A 15,501-nucleotide genomic window follows, 5' to 3' on the forward strand; every position below is an offset into this window, starting at 1 on the left:
AAATTAAAAGTGAATGTAAGAAACTGAGACATAAGTTATTGATAACATATGACATTGGAAATAATGTTTTAATCATCCAGGTATAATTATAGATGGTAATCCTGTATACGTTAATTTCCATTTTCCCCTGTTATCTTTAAAGGAAAAGAACTGTGAAGAAAACTGTATTGAAACTACAAATTGTGAGTATGGCCTAAGACAGGAATGAAATTGCAGGGGTTCAAGAGGGGCTATCAAATGGTACCCTAGTGATACTAGGATAGAAACGCACCTTTTGAACAGGAACCAGCTCAGGCTTGGATGTAGCAGATGCTCTGAGGGGGGAAAAAAGAAAAAGAGAAAAAAATGACTTTTGCAAACTCGAAATCTTATTAATGGAATTTTTATTATATACCTTAGTATACTAAACCATCAGAATTTATAGTTTCCTAATTCATGATTTTGACTATTTACAAACTACTAATTAGTTCATGTAAGTCAAATGCTGCAAGATCCAATACCCTTTCATCCTAGATAATCATTAGTTCTCTACATACTCAAACGAGGGAAGACAAACACCAATCCTGTTAGCTGATGCACCCATGTTTAAGCTTTAAATTAAGGCTATTCCCCATCCAAAAGGCAAAGTAGGATAAGCGTGACTTTCTGATCCTTGAGGGGTTCCTCATCTAAGCCGAATCTCTGTCTCCAACAGTATGTGCCTTTTCTCCTGACGTCCATGAATATGTCCATAGGCTACTGGGTTCCTCTGTGAAGATAGTGAGTAAATTCTGGTTGAATTGGGTCACCGAATGAGTATTTATTTCGTACTCATACTTGTAAGTCCTTATGCAAGTTAATACATTTGTTATACTAAAACTAAACTGTAAGTTCCTCCTCTAGGCTATAATTTCAGTGGGTGATGACCATGTCCCATTTGTGTCTCTGTATCAGCACTGTGCCTGACATGTCATAGAGGTCATCAGTAATAAGCGTGGAAAGCAGAGAACAAGGAAAGCACAAAAATCCATGCACAGAATTTGACTATTTGCAAGTTCAGATTATTTTTAATATATGCTTTTTTGTATTATTACCGTCTCTTTGGTTATCATGGACTAATAGTAACAATAACTGATTTGGAGCAATTATCTCATGACAAATAAGCAAAGCAGCAACTATCAGTATCCTCATTTTCCAGATGAGGAACTTCAAAGCTAGAGAAAGTAAATCACTAGGATGGGGCTAAGGCCAACAGTTCTTTTATATTACAAGGCCCTGGCTGTAGTCAAGGACAGTAACAAAATGTTTGGGAAAACTTCTAATGATTTACCTAGTATTAAGGTATATGTTATGTTTACTTAGGCCAGAAGCAATTTCACTCCTCTTACACAAACCTGATAAGACATCAAGTGCAGAATTCAAGAAATGCAACCGTAGTAGGTAAATTATAAGTGATAATAATTTTAAGATACAAACCATGAGATCATTTTACTTATAGTGATAACAGATCACCAATAGAAAACGCTTGTAAAGGATATTTGGTCTCTACGAGCATAACCTAGCAATGAACTCCAATCAACATTTTTGGCAGCAATTGAATTTTCCAATAACAACTAATTTCGTTAGCTAGGGCAAGCACTGACTGAATAATTGGCTAACCTAATGAGAGGCCACAAAGGATGCTAACATTCAGTTACTGGAGAACAGAATTAGACTGTGTGCAGTTGCACAACCATGTGTACTCTCAAATGGACAATTTCTCTTTTACCTTACAGGATTATGATTACAAGCAAAGGAAACAAGTTCAAGTACACAACAGTGGAATCTTCCTTTCATTGAAATTTCACAATAAGATGTAATCACAAAGGATCTACTTATTAAAACCACCCAAGGCATTGTTGAAAGTTTGCCATAAGAGAGAGGATGGTATCCTTATGTATCTGGACACTTAAAAGGTGCATGGAGCTCATCTAGCAATATAAAAACAATCTCTAAAAAAGAACAAGATGTTTAACAGTCATTAGGTTTCCAAATGGAATAAAATGCATATATTCTATGTCCATGAAAACAAACCCCTTAGTTTTTTTCTAGGTGTTAGTTCCTACTTAAACAGTGTTAGCAACAACAAAACCACAATGGTTAGTTTTCATTAATTCTGAAGTCTAACTTCTTATTTTGTGGAGAAAGCACAGAATAATAATGAGTCCTAACGTACTTTATAGAGTGAAAGTTCTACAAAAAAACTGCTTGAAATCTTGAACTCACAAAAAATTTTAAAATCTGAAACTCAAATCTGTTTGCCCTGTTTGCCTTCTGATAAAATCTCACACATGCAACAGCATGAACTAAGACAAGCAGTCAGAGAAAAGAGGGGCTACACGCCCTCAGGATCCCAGGATTGAGTCCACTGCACATTAAAAACACAATCATTTGGAAGGAAAAAAATAGATGGCTTATAATTAAACATCAAATAACACAGCTGACACTAGATGCAATAAAAATTAGTTCTGTTGGTTTAAATATTTAAATAACAACACAGTGAGTCATAGAATCATTGAAACTTAGAAGGTCCCTCAGAGTTACTTTATCACAAGCCAATCAGGTACTCGTCCGACTTCTGTTTGAATAATTACAGCAGGTCACAATTTAAACCATGTAATTTTTGAATCCTGTTTAAAATGGTCTTCATTTTAGCGTGTTCGTTTTTTGGAGTAAACAGAAGTAATCAATCTGTCCACACTAAAAATATTTGGAAAAACATTTTTAACACACCGTATATGTACATAAAATCTATAACGTGCATTAGTTACACTTTAAAAGATCAGGAGGCTAGATAAATCTATTTAAATGTAATCACATACTCTTATGACACTAAAACTATTGTGGTTCAGAATATTTAGAATACATGACAAATGAAATCTGCAAAATTACTGAATAGTAATAACACTAGCTCAAAAGAATAAAACTTTACTGATTATCACAGAATAACAAAAAGATACACCACCTTTTGCTTTCAAATGTGTAAAGATTTTTAAAAAATATTAATACATAATGCTTATGAGAATACTCTATATGTTGCTGGAAGAGTTGTATATTATTACGGCTTTTCTGGAAAATAATTTAGCATTTATTTATAAGAAGCTTTGAAAAAGCTCATGCCCTGTGACATAATAATCAACTTCTGAGAATCTATTATAAGGAAATAATCTGAAATATAGAAAAGACTTTATGTATAAACATACTTGTTGCCTACAGTATAACTTACACTAGTGAAAAATTGGGAACAACTGATCAAATTCACAACAATGAGGCAGTGGTTCACTGTAATATAACCACATGACGGAACACTGTGCAGAGATTAAAGTCACTCTCACAACTGCGTGAGAGCACGCTTACTTTGTGATGGTAAGTGAAAAAAGGAAGATATAAAATAGCATATATAGCATATCGGTACACGGAAAAAGTAGATGGAAACACACACCAACAATTTAGTAGAGGCTCTCTGTGGATGATATTTGTTTTTTCTCTTCTGTGTGTTTTTATACAATGCATATGTGTTACTTTTTATAATAAGTAAGACTATGTCTCAAAGCATGCCTCCTAGAAAACTACTTTCCAAAACACAAAAGAAAAGAATAAGGTGTTGTTATCAAAGATATCTGGAAAACTTGAAGTTACATAAGCATCTTAGCCACAAGACTTCTCAGAGCCTTTAAACGCCTAAAGAAGAAAATACTGTGAATTGTTGTCCATACCCATTTGAAATATGGAATACTCATTTATTTAGTTACTCATTTATTTAGGAGCCCTTTTTAAGACTGGAGTTAGGAAGGGGAAAACCCTCTGGGAAATGCTATTTTAAAGAAACAAAGAAAGTAAACCTCTGTAAGTCTGAAATGTTTACTTAAGTCTCTTACAAGCAGCTAAAATTAAGGGAAAGAAATAGTACAATCCATAAAATCCTCAGAATCTTTTGTTATACAGCATATTTCTTATTGAACTAGTGCTTTCTTGAACTTTGTTTAATAAGATACTCAAAGACTAGGAGCATAATTTAATCAATGTTTATGCAGGAAAATCTCATTTCCTTCAGCAAAGTGAAATATATATTTCCTATATTCTCTGAGGAGAAAATCCTAATATACGAATGAGGAAAACTATTTCTCAAAATTAAAGTTTTTACAGTTTCTTTTGTTTTTCTTTTTCTTTTTGTTTTAGAAAATTACTAGATTAACCATCTGCTCCTTTACTTTAGAAATGTCATGGATTACTTAAAAGTAAATAATTTTGTAAAGATTTTTAAATAGTTTTAAAAACTAAGGTATAATTATTAAAAGTTATTCCTACATTTTTCTCTTCAATCCTGGGAAATACGCAACGGGATAAAATCTCTCCCTTTCAAACACAGTGATCATCACAAGTCACTTTTGTGTAGTGTGTGTTTCAAACCAGCAGAGATCCTGGAAATGGCTTAGTGCCATGGGCTCAACAATTTGCCTATTGTTCTCTCCTCCCCGAGTGCAAAGTCACTGTACAGGAGTAAGCTATGATGGTGAGAGACTAGTGCCTTGGCCCAGTACTATCCTCAACTCACGGAATTCAAAGAACAAAGCCGTCAGTGTGGCTGGAACCATCTATTTTGAAAGTTGATTGATTTTTGCTAAGAGCAGTATCCAAAATAAAAATCCCTGATGCATTACAACCAGTTTCTGAACTTCTAGCTAAACAGTTGAAAGGAGTTCTAAGCTATAATGCATTGTATTAGAAACTAGAATTGTGAGGCCCTGGTTAGCATAATGGATAGGAAAAATAATGCCATCAACAAGCAGTAACACTAACGAGAACCAGATTCAAAGGAATCAAGTAAAACTGCATCTGATGAACACCTAATGAATGGTGTTATATTTAAGTTATATTTTTAACTAGTTTAACGCATTTTTCTAATACTGCTTTATAAGATAACATGTTTTTAGTTAATAAAGTAGCCAATGAATGTTCACATTAGCATTTAAGAATGAGGACTCAGGCAACAGAACTAGACTGATAAGGATTATTCGCATCACTCATTATGTCTTGGTGACTCCTTCAACCATTCCTCATATACTTAACTCATAAACAATTACACAGAAAAGAGGAGGATTTTTAGTTCATCTTCTGTGAGATGAGCCCCATCTAAGTTTCCCACAGCATGGCCATCTTTGGGCTCACTGACCTCAGGACCCATAAACACTAGGGTATGTCATTAATCACTTTAATTGCAAAGTTGTCAATTTGCAATAACAAAGCCACTCCAGAGGGGAAAAAGTGAGCACTCAAGTGTGCAGAGGGATGTCTCTTTAAACAATTTCCCCATATTTTATTGTACTTCCAGTCAGTCTACTTTCCTAACAACTCAAACCTCAAACATTTAAATCACTTACGGCAATGTATCAGTGGTTTTTTCTAAATGATATGAGAATTTATAAAGATTATATTTTCTATAAACAAAAGTACAAAATAGTTCTATATCAGCATGTTATAAAACCCAGTAGCTTATAAAAAGATGGTACTCACCACAAACACATGCACTCACACACAGTCTCACTTTCTCTTTCTCACTCTTTGTATCTTCTCTATCCTACTATGAGAACTAATGAAATACATTTTTTCCCTCTAGAGAGAAAGAAATAACCCAAATCTGCACAGACTTTGAAGAATGGGAGACAGAAGCAAGGGAACTGCTCCAGCCTATCTGGGTACATGGGACCCCTTCTGCTTGGGCTTGGCTTGAAATAGGGTATGGCTCTGAGAAATCCAAACAGGCAGTCCCCACTTGACAATTACTTCCCTAGGTAAGGGTGAGGGCTTTTGTTGTAAAGATCCTTTTCAGGTGGTCACAGCAGCTGATGGGCTTTGAGGAGAAATTTTCATCAACCAGTTCTAAATCAAGCTAGAGGGGAGACAGGCAGGGAGAGAAGAAGGGAGGGAGGGAGAGAGGGACTTCTACTGAGTTTCCCTGACCTGCACGGTTACACTATTTTCGAGGAGAAAAAACTGGGGGACAGCGGGGTAGAGAAGGGAGCATTAGGCTAAATTTAAAATGATAAAATATTTCCCATTATACAAATAATGAGAGCATCAGCCTTACAGCTACCACTTATTGGGGTCTTACTAGGAGTTCAACACTGAATTAAAGGTTTATATACAATGTATTGCTTAAGTTTCAGAAATAAAGCCTAGAAATGTTAAATAACTTGGACCACTAAAGAGTTTAATGCCAATCTCCACATTATCCTCCCTCTAATACATCCATCTCACTCCACAGGAGCCAAGAAATTAACAAAGATTTCTTCCTCTCATGATATGCTGCTTTATTTTCTATGATTGAAGCTCACCAATTCAATGTTATTAAGATCTTCAGAAATGCAAACTAATACTGATCAACTTAAATACCGTCACCTAGTTTTGGTGACAGTTTTATATATTATTTGACATCCATCACTTGAGATCATCCTTTCACCTGTCCAGCCATCAGGATTTACTGAGCCGCAGGCACTGTTCTGGAGTTTGAGAACACAGTGGTAAACTAGCCAAAGAAGGTCCTGCCTGGAATCTACATCCTAATGGAGGTGGCAGATAATAAACAAGTCAACAAATAAGACAGTTTCATATAGTGATAAACGCAAAATTTCACATTATTCTACATGATTTTAGATGGAAGGAATTTATGTTTTTACGTAATATTTATTTTCACAAGAAAATCTTTATGAGAGAAGAAAGTTTCATCTGTCCATTGTGCTTCAAGTCTACACTCAAAATAACCTCAGAATCATTTAAGTTAAAAAAATGCATTTTTCTAACTAGTATTTATAAAACAATTTCTATCAAAAAGAATATTGAAGAAATTGTATAATAATTTAGATGTGTTCAAGGTTAATCAGGATGATTCATCTTTATTATGGGTAAAACTCTTTTAAAATGAAAGTATTATTTCAATAAAAGATTATATATAAGAAATCTATTTTATATACCCCACCCACTGTTAAGAAATGGCAAACTTTACTGTAAAGGGCCAAACAGTCAATATTTTAGGTTTTGTAGGTCACAGAATCTCGATTCAGCTACTCAGGTCTGCCATTATAGCAAATAAGATGACACAGACAAAATGTAAATGAGTGAGAATGGTTGTGTTCCAATAACACTTCATCTATAAAAACAGGTGGGGTGCGGGGGACAGAGGGGGTTGTGCTAGCTTTGACCTGTAGGTCACAGTTTGCCAACCCTTGGTTTAGATCATTTTACAGTTTCGATTATAACAAACCTTCTAGGAAAGAGTCTGACATCACCATGGCTTTTTTGGACGCTAAGCTTCATAATCATTCCACATAACGAAAAACCCCTAATTACAATTTGTTTAGACCCTGACAGGTACAAGAATCAAGAGTTTAGCTTCTCATTATTCTTTCTGTGGTTGTAGGACACTACCTTGCAATTCCTCTTAACTCCTCTGCCTCAAACCTTCATACGACTTGCAACTGAACAACCCACCTAACCTTCCCAAACCACCCATTCAAATGAAATTCACACCACACAGTACTGATAATGAAGCTTGGTGAAGGGACAAGTTTAAGATTATTGGATTAAGGATGACATTTTAAGCACTATTTTAAACTCTGCTACTCAGCACCTCAGTTCACTTGCTAATACATGATAAAGGCTACTAAAAACCGCTCATCTTCTGCTTCTACGTATTACAAATGGAATCATTAGTAATGTAATTGTTTTTTAAAAAATTCGAAAAGAACAACTAAAAAGGATACACCATGCATTTTGTAAGAGAAGGTGAAAAGTACAATTTCCTTCTTTCCCATTGTTTTCCACCAAAACTCTACTTATTTCATATCAGGCATGGGTTGTAATACTTTTCAGACTGATAGAAATAAGCAATCTATAACAGAGCTGCATTCTCTGAAAACCTACTAAGTTTATATCTTCCTTTGTGCACAATGGTAATGACTTCTACTTAGTATATCTTCTCTCCCAGCTCCAAACAGGCAGAGAAAAAACATTTTTATCAACACAGTACTTCATTACTAATATGAAAATAATAGGATTTGCAAAGTAAATAATCTGCATGTGAAAAATTAAGAGTTCCATTTATACATCTACATTTTTATAGCTCTTTTTTGACACTATTAAAATACGTTTGAACAAATATGGTTAAAATTAAGAGAGTAGACATCAATAACAAACCATATGCATAATTGGATTTTCACAGACTTCTAGCGACGCATATGAAATGAACTGCTGCAGGAAAGCCTGGATAAGGGTCAGATGCTAAAGAGCACGGTGAACATAGTATAGGCAGGCACAATTCATAACCTGAGGTTACTTTTTTCTTCCATCTAGGAAAAGCTAGAACCCTAACGAGACAGAGAGATCCTTCTTTTCATATTCAGGCTTTCTCTTATCAAGCTCTTCCCTGATAGAGAAGTTTTTTGAGAAACAGGAGAAATAGCTAAATGAAGGTTACCAACAAAATTAATTAGCCACTCTACAGTTTCTTTGTTGGTACAACAAGGACAGTAATCCTTTCCTTGCAGAATGGTTTTCAGGATGGAATGAGGTCATGTATGTAACACACCGAGCAGAGTGACTGCACGAAGTAAGCGGTGAAAGATACTACTTTTCCCTTACATAGAAAATTAGACCCTGGAGTTCTGGAAATTATTCTCTGTTTCTGATTGCATACTGTTATAATCAAAGCAAATTATCTACCAGCATAAGTTTCAAGAGAAGACAACAACAAACTAGAAACGGAGGAAACACTATCACTTATTGAGTACCTACCAAATGCCAATAACTTCATTCGGTCCATTACATAAATTATCTCATTTATTCTTCCTGAGAAAGTAGTATTGTTCTCTTTTTAAATGTAGGAAACAGAAGGTCAAATAGGTTAAGTAATTCATCCACGACTTAGAATTTGAAAATGGCAGAACCAGGATTTGAACTCAAATCCTGCAGATAAGCAACTCACACTCTGCCTTTTAGGAATAACACCAAACGAGATAAAAATCACAAAAGTAACTCTGGTAAGAAACTTCAGAGAGAAATGGTTTCAAACAATGAATAACTATTAACTTTCTATTAACTAATAACTATTTGTTTTTAATCATGTTATTTACAGAATGCCATCTTTGGTTTAATTCACCTAAACACAGGAGATTCTCATTGTAATACACACACACACACACACACACACATATATATAAGTAGTTAATATATAGATACATAGAGATAGATGACATATGTAGATCTACCTGTCTATTTCTCTATCTATAGAAAATGCACATTTTACAGCTTGAGAAATACATACATAAATAAGAATTTCAGAAAATTCTCAGTTAAAGCTTACTAAACATGCAAAAACAAAGAAACAAGAGCCTTCAATTCATTATTCCTTATTTTTCCAGAGAAGAGGAGTATTTTCCCCCATAGCAATAGCATAGCAATAGGAATTCTCTAATGATTTTCATTTTCCAGCAGGATGGGGCTAGAGGTTCCTTAATGAACATCATCTATGATGCTAAATGGGGTGTTCTGTTCAAAATAACAACCAGCTTCTGAAGTCAGTGGCCATGCAGATCTCAAGATGCCACATCACTCAATCTTCTTGTAGGTATGTGTCAAGAACCTCATGTTTATAAGTCCTCTTTCTCACGCTCTTGAGAAAATAAAGGAACTAGCATCACAGTCCCCACTTACAACTATCAATGGCAACATGCTACTAATAATCCAGAACGAATCTGACTGCAGCTCTGACATGCCCGGTGATACAGCGGTGTATACTGAGCACGTAAGGTTGCAGAAATAACCATGATGGTTCCTCTTCAATCTGGTTTTGGCTACATATGCATATATACCTCGTCATTGGATATGTATGTACTTACATAAATATACCTACATATATACCTAGTCACTGAATAATAACACTTTTGATAGTGTTCCATTCTTTTTGAATCTCACACACACTCTTGGGTTGTAGTCAGAATCAAGCTCCTGTTAACCACCAGATTTGTTATGATTAGTATGGCTTTTATATTACCATGAACTATGTTAACTAAGCACCTTCTCATTCCTGACCAATATGTATTATACCCAAAGTGACTTCAAGTTCAAGGGTAACAACTGTGCTACATCTTTTCCTTAAATAATTTATTTCATTAATTTATTAATTAATTCCACAAATATTTATTGATCCTCTAACAAGACAGGCTCTGTTGTAGGAGGTGGGGCAACAGTAATGAATAAAACAGACAAATGTCTACTTTGATGGTGCTGACATTCTACTTGGAAGAGGCAGACTAAAAACAAACAAGCAAAAAGTATGTCACACGGTACTGAGTGCAACGGAGTCTAATAAAGTAAGATGGGGCAGGGATCCATTATTTTATAGAAAGGAGTCAGAGCTGTCCTCTGCGGTAAGAAGAAATCTGAGCAGAGACCTGCAGTCAAGAATTCCAGACCAAACAGCAAGTGCAAAGTCTCCGAAGCAGGACTGTGCCCTTGGGGCTGGAAGGGGAGCAACGGCTGGCAGGGCAGGGAGAGGTGAAGCCAGAGAGACACCTGGGAGCCAGAACCCACATGCTACTTTAGGCCACGAGGAGGACCTGGTCTCTTACTCCTCTAAGTAAGATGGGAAAGTATTCCTAAACACAGTACCCCATTTTGTAAGGCAGTTAAACCCAAATATCCAATTAAAGAAGATTAAATCTAAATACAATGCTGAGCAATAAATTAGTCTGTATACGTCTGAACTGTATAAGCCTACTTACTAAGTAAAAGAAGGGGAAGACAGGGGGACTAAAACTTGCCCCAAATCTTAAATATAGCAAGACAAAATACAAATGGAAAATAGCAAAATACCTAATTTGTTCTTCAGACATCCAAAGTGTGAGATAACGCTCTTTGAGGTCCACATTTATATGTTCTCTGTCCTATGCTAATACTGGAGGCATAATTTTGCCACTAACTTTTTTCAGATACATCTCCTTTCCTATTCTTGTCTAGGCTAAACACATTAAATTGCAAACTTTTTTTGTAAAGTGGGTATTTTTAGGTATTCAATAAAATTTAAGGGGACAAGCATTCCAGCATTTAGCACAGCCTTATTAGGAAAACAAAGTCAGTCCACTGTCTGGTGGAGAGCACATGAAATGAAAACTCATTCTTTATAGTCTCAACTTAGTTTTTTCCATGTACTTAATACTTGAATAATTTTGGGTGGGATTAGGTTTTTTAAAAATTTGGAGGTAGTTACTCAGAGTCAAGGAATTTAAAAATTAATGATCACATGTGGCTATTTTAGCCATAGATAAGCCACATCTATCCTTGTTTAATAACTTTAAGATGAGCCCTTAATTTCACATTATCAGTTAAGAAATAGAATCTTGTCCAATAGCCTCATCACCAAATCTCATTAAATTAGTTCAAGTATTCAATATGATAATATCTAAATATAAAAAAGGAAAATTCAAAGCCAGGAAATGTTCAAATTGTTCATTTTAACAAGTTCTTATATTATTTTTTATTAACTTCACATTAATACTATCACGTAGAAAGGACTGGAACACATTCAATTGTTTCTTATATTTATTAGGAAACTTTATTTTTGTTTATAGAGACTAAATTTTTTTATATAATAAGACAGTATTGCTTATATTTCTGATTGATAACAATGGATTTTGTTGTAAAATTTAAGCCACATTAGAATTCTAAAGCTTTCCAATGTTAACAGAGTATTACTATTATTTTTAAGACAAAGGGATGAAATAAAATGTTATAAATTGCATTTCCTACTCTGATACCTCTGTTGTTACAGGAAGAAAATCCGACAGCGTAGCAAGTTAGCAACACATTCCGCCTACTTTACCAAAAGGTAAGCTTATTATCCTGAGAGATTAATGAACATTCCTCCACCACTGTTTGAATTTAACACATTAGAAAATGACCCTAGAATAGCTCTTCTTAACAGTACACAACTTACAACATACGTGACTCAACATGAAAATTCAACAACACCAGACTAGTCCACACCTGTTCAATGGGACAAATCCACTGATCAAAAGCTGGAAAACTGCAGCGATGTCCAATTGCTACGAAAATTTCTAAATGCTTATTCTCGGCTTCGGTACTTATCTCAATTGTAGACCAGGAATAAACAATTCAGACTTGCACCAGTGTCCAGGGACCACAAACTTGAGGAATGTGGACACAGACCACTGTTTTCAAACTTTTTATCACAATATACAGTCAGAAATATATTTTATATCATGACCTATTTAGTACAAATATGAACCAATGAAACATATATTTTCATGCACAACCATTAACATACATTCTGTTCTAGTCTGTTTCATTTACAAAATAAAAAGGGGACGAGGGGACACGCTGGTCCTGATTCAAAAAACTGAACACATAATAAGCCTCAGTTTGATAAACACTAATCTTGACTCAAAGGCCGGGAGCTCAGAAGGGTCTGAAAGCTTGGTAGGTCATATAATAAACACGATGGCTGGCTAATAGTGGTGACACAACAAATGCTCACTAAACTGAAATAGCCATGCATAAAACAATATTACACTAGCTTTAACTTTTGAAAAGCATTGCATTAAAAGGCACAAAATATAGAGACCTAGCAACAACAATTAACACAAGGTTCTGGACAGGACAGGTCTGTAAAGCTTAACCTCACCAAATTTGCTTTCGACAGAATTATAGTAACTGAGAAGAACAGAAATGCTGACCACAGGTTACTGTATGTACTTTTCCAACACTGACATCCTCTAGCAAGTACTAAACTGAACTAGACAACAGAAATTTTCTCTATTTGATAATGTGTGAAAATTTAGAGAAGCCAAACACTAATACCTAACTCTTAAGACAAATAATCTGAAATGCGTATTAGATTCATTAGTAAGAGAAAAACACATCCTCCAGTCTGACGCCTCCCTGACATCTGAAGATGCTGGCAGTAATCAGCCTCTGAGAGATCTCTAGAGAATGGGAATAGGAGAGTCCTACCACATTTACTTCCTCTTTTTACAGACTCACAGAAGGACCTGAGAGCTCACAAAGGATAAGAACCAGTGCAAAGAAAAACACACAGTGTGCTCTATACTGTGATCTTAAAAAAACTACTTACAATAAATGAAAAAATACTTATGTAACTTGGGCATCAAAGTTCCTGATTCCTTTCAAGATAACAATGATTCTTTTCTTCCATTACTATTCTGATTTTTAACTCTTTTGGCTGCTTTTCTCAAATGTTCTTGCTGAACACTGACAGTGATATTTTAATTAAAAGGACTTTCTCTTAATTAGAGTTGTCTATCTGGAATGGGCTGCCCAGTGGTGATGTTCACGCAGGAGCTGTATCACTGTTTCAGGGATCTTTCGTAAGAGAAGGCTGGACCAAATGGCCCACGAGGTCCCTCCAAGTTCAGGGGAACACGAACACCTCTATCACACGGTCTGTATCATACAATGTTCTTCATTCTGAACATCTGTCTACATTAGCTAATTCTTTTATTTCTCTTAGGAATGTATTACTTATGACAAGGTAGTTATTACCTATGTCATTACTTATGTCATTACTTATGACTCAGAACAGACTGGCAAATAAACCCGACACTAACATTGGCCTCAAAGACAAGAAAACCACAGGTAAATTTAAAAAATTCACGTAAGTCTTAGCCTGGTCACTTTGATAAGCAGCGTAACACAGCTTCTGGAATGTCCAGTAACTCACAGAGTTAAAAGCAGATTACGCAGATTCTAATCCTAACTCTTCCATTTACCAGTTGTTCAACCTAGGTTAACTTAAGCTCTCTCTCTTAGTTTCCTCACCTGTAAGATAAGAATAATAACAATACTTACCTATCTTAGAAGGTTATCGTGAAAACTGAGAATGAAAAAATGTCTGTAAGGTGCTTAGAATTGTGTTTGTCATATAAACAGACACTATCATAGTGTCAGCTATGATATTTATCATCCTCCATGACTTGAAAACTAAACATAAATGGTGGTTATAATCTTCTTTCAGGCTCCAGGCTTTAGTGAGAGAGGAAGAATCTAACATTAAACTCAATATATTTTTGTGAAAGTCACCTCACCAGTCTCACTTTAGAAAATGTCACTTGGCTACTATAATAATGGAGGAGTATTGAGGGTGACGGAAAATGGGAGAGAGAACCCAGTTCCAAATCAGCCATAACAGAGAGAATCACCTCTAAATCCTCAGAGTGAAACTAAAGTCTAAACTAAAGTAGACTAAGACTACTTGTCTTCTAAACAGGTCTTTCAACTAACAACAGTCCATGGCTTGGTGACGGCTACATTCATTTCTGAAAAGTTGGATGGTGGAGAAAGTAATATGATGTGTTGAATCCCCAAGGTGAAGTCAATGCCTCTCCTTTTCTTTTCTTTCTTTCTTTCTTTTTTTTTTTTTGAGGAAGATTAGCCCTGAGCTAAATTCGTGCCCATCTTCCTCCACTTCATATGTGGAATGCCTGCCACAGCATGGCGTGCCAAGTGGTGCCATGTCTGCACCCGGGATCCGAATCAGTGAACCCCAGGCCGTCGAAGCGGAACATGTGCACTTAACGGCTGTGCCACTGGGCCGGCCCTCTGCCTCTCCTTTTCTGAATTCCCCTGAGGTGCTTCACTGAATCCAAGGTACACGGACAACACGGAGGATCATCACAGCATGCAGTCACATGCACTGCTGGGGCACAGCATTGACCTTGGATGCCTCTGAAACTATCACAGTGACTGGCAACAGTCCACACAGATAAGAAGCTATCACAAACTGGCTGGAGACGAAGCTCTGTTCCCAAACTCTATCAAGAAACCCAGCATATTAAAACTTTCTCCAAAAGTGCTTCCAAGTACTGAAGTTCTATGAACAAAACAACTTATGAAGACACAAGTAGCCAAAGCCAAAAATTTGTATGTTACAGTACATGCAACGTGTTCTCCTTCTCTCTCATTTGCATCAATGGTTATAACCCAAAGGTCCAGTCATCCATAGCAATAAAATATAATAATTACAGGTCAGAGTTAGCAGCTGTTTTCATGGGCCACACCCAAAGCTGTGGGTGAGCTACATACCTCAATGTTGGGATCCATATTTAAGGAAATTAAACTTGCATTATAATTTTTGTTCCTGTTTTGACATGCACAACATCTAAGAGTTTGGCTGCTTTCACACATGGCCTTGTTTTCAGCTGTCTGTCACATAAAATTGCAATTTACCATCTCACTGATCTCCTGTTTTCTAGGGAAACCTACCCCAAAGCAAACACTGGCATATGCTTATGCTTTGGCGTTCTTCTGAAAACAAGATGTGGCATGACTCACTGCTCTTCTTGTCGAATTATGTGTCTTATGTGAGTTCTGAAGAAAGAGACCAGCAGTTAAAGGTGCTGGAATATTGATGAGTGTGGCGTTAAAAAACCAGTTATTTAGAAGGAATAGAGC

General features: G+C 35.8%; 1 protein-coding gene across 18 annotated transcripts in view; it reads right to left on the reverse strand.

Moving 5' to 3' along the window:
* The window catches only part of PDLIM5 (PDZ and LIM domain 5), a 196,673-nt gene that overhangs the window by 86,858 nt on the left and 94,314 nt on the right, over positions 1-15,501 (reverse strand). For all 18 annotated transcript variants that reach the window (XM_023637708.2, XM_070262248.1, XM_023637711.2 and 15 more), the window contains one exon: positions 272-314. In XM_023637708.2, the coding sequence (XP_023493476.2) occupies positions 272-314 (43 nt within the window). The remainder of the gene's footprint in view (positions 1-271; positions 315-15,501) is intronic.

The sequence above is a fragment of the Equus caballus genome, chromosome 3 (assembly GCF_041296265.1).
Source record: "Equus caballus isolate H_3958 breed thoroughbred chromosome 3, TB-T2T, whole genome shotgun sequence".
In the NCBI taxonomy this organism is placed as follows: Eukaryota; Metazoa; Chordata; class Mammalia; order Perissodactyla; family Equidae; genus Equus; species Equus caballus.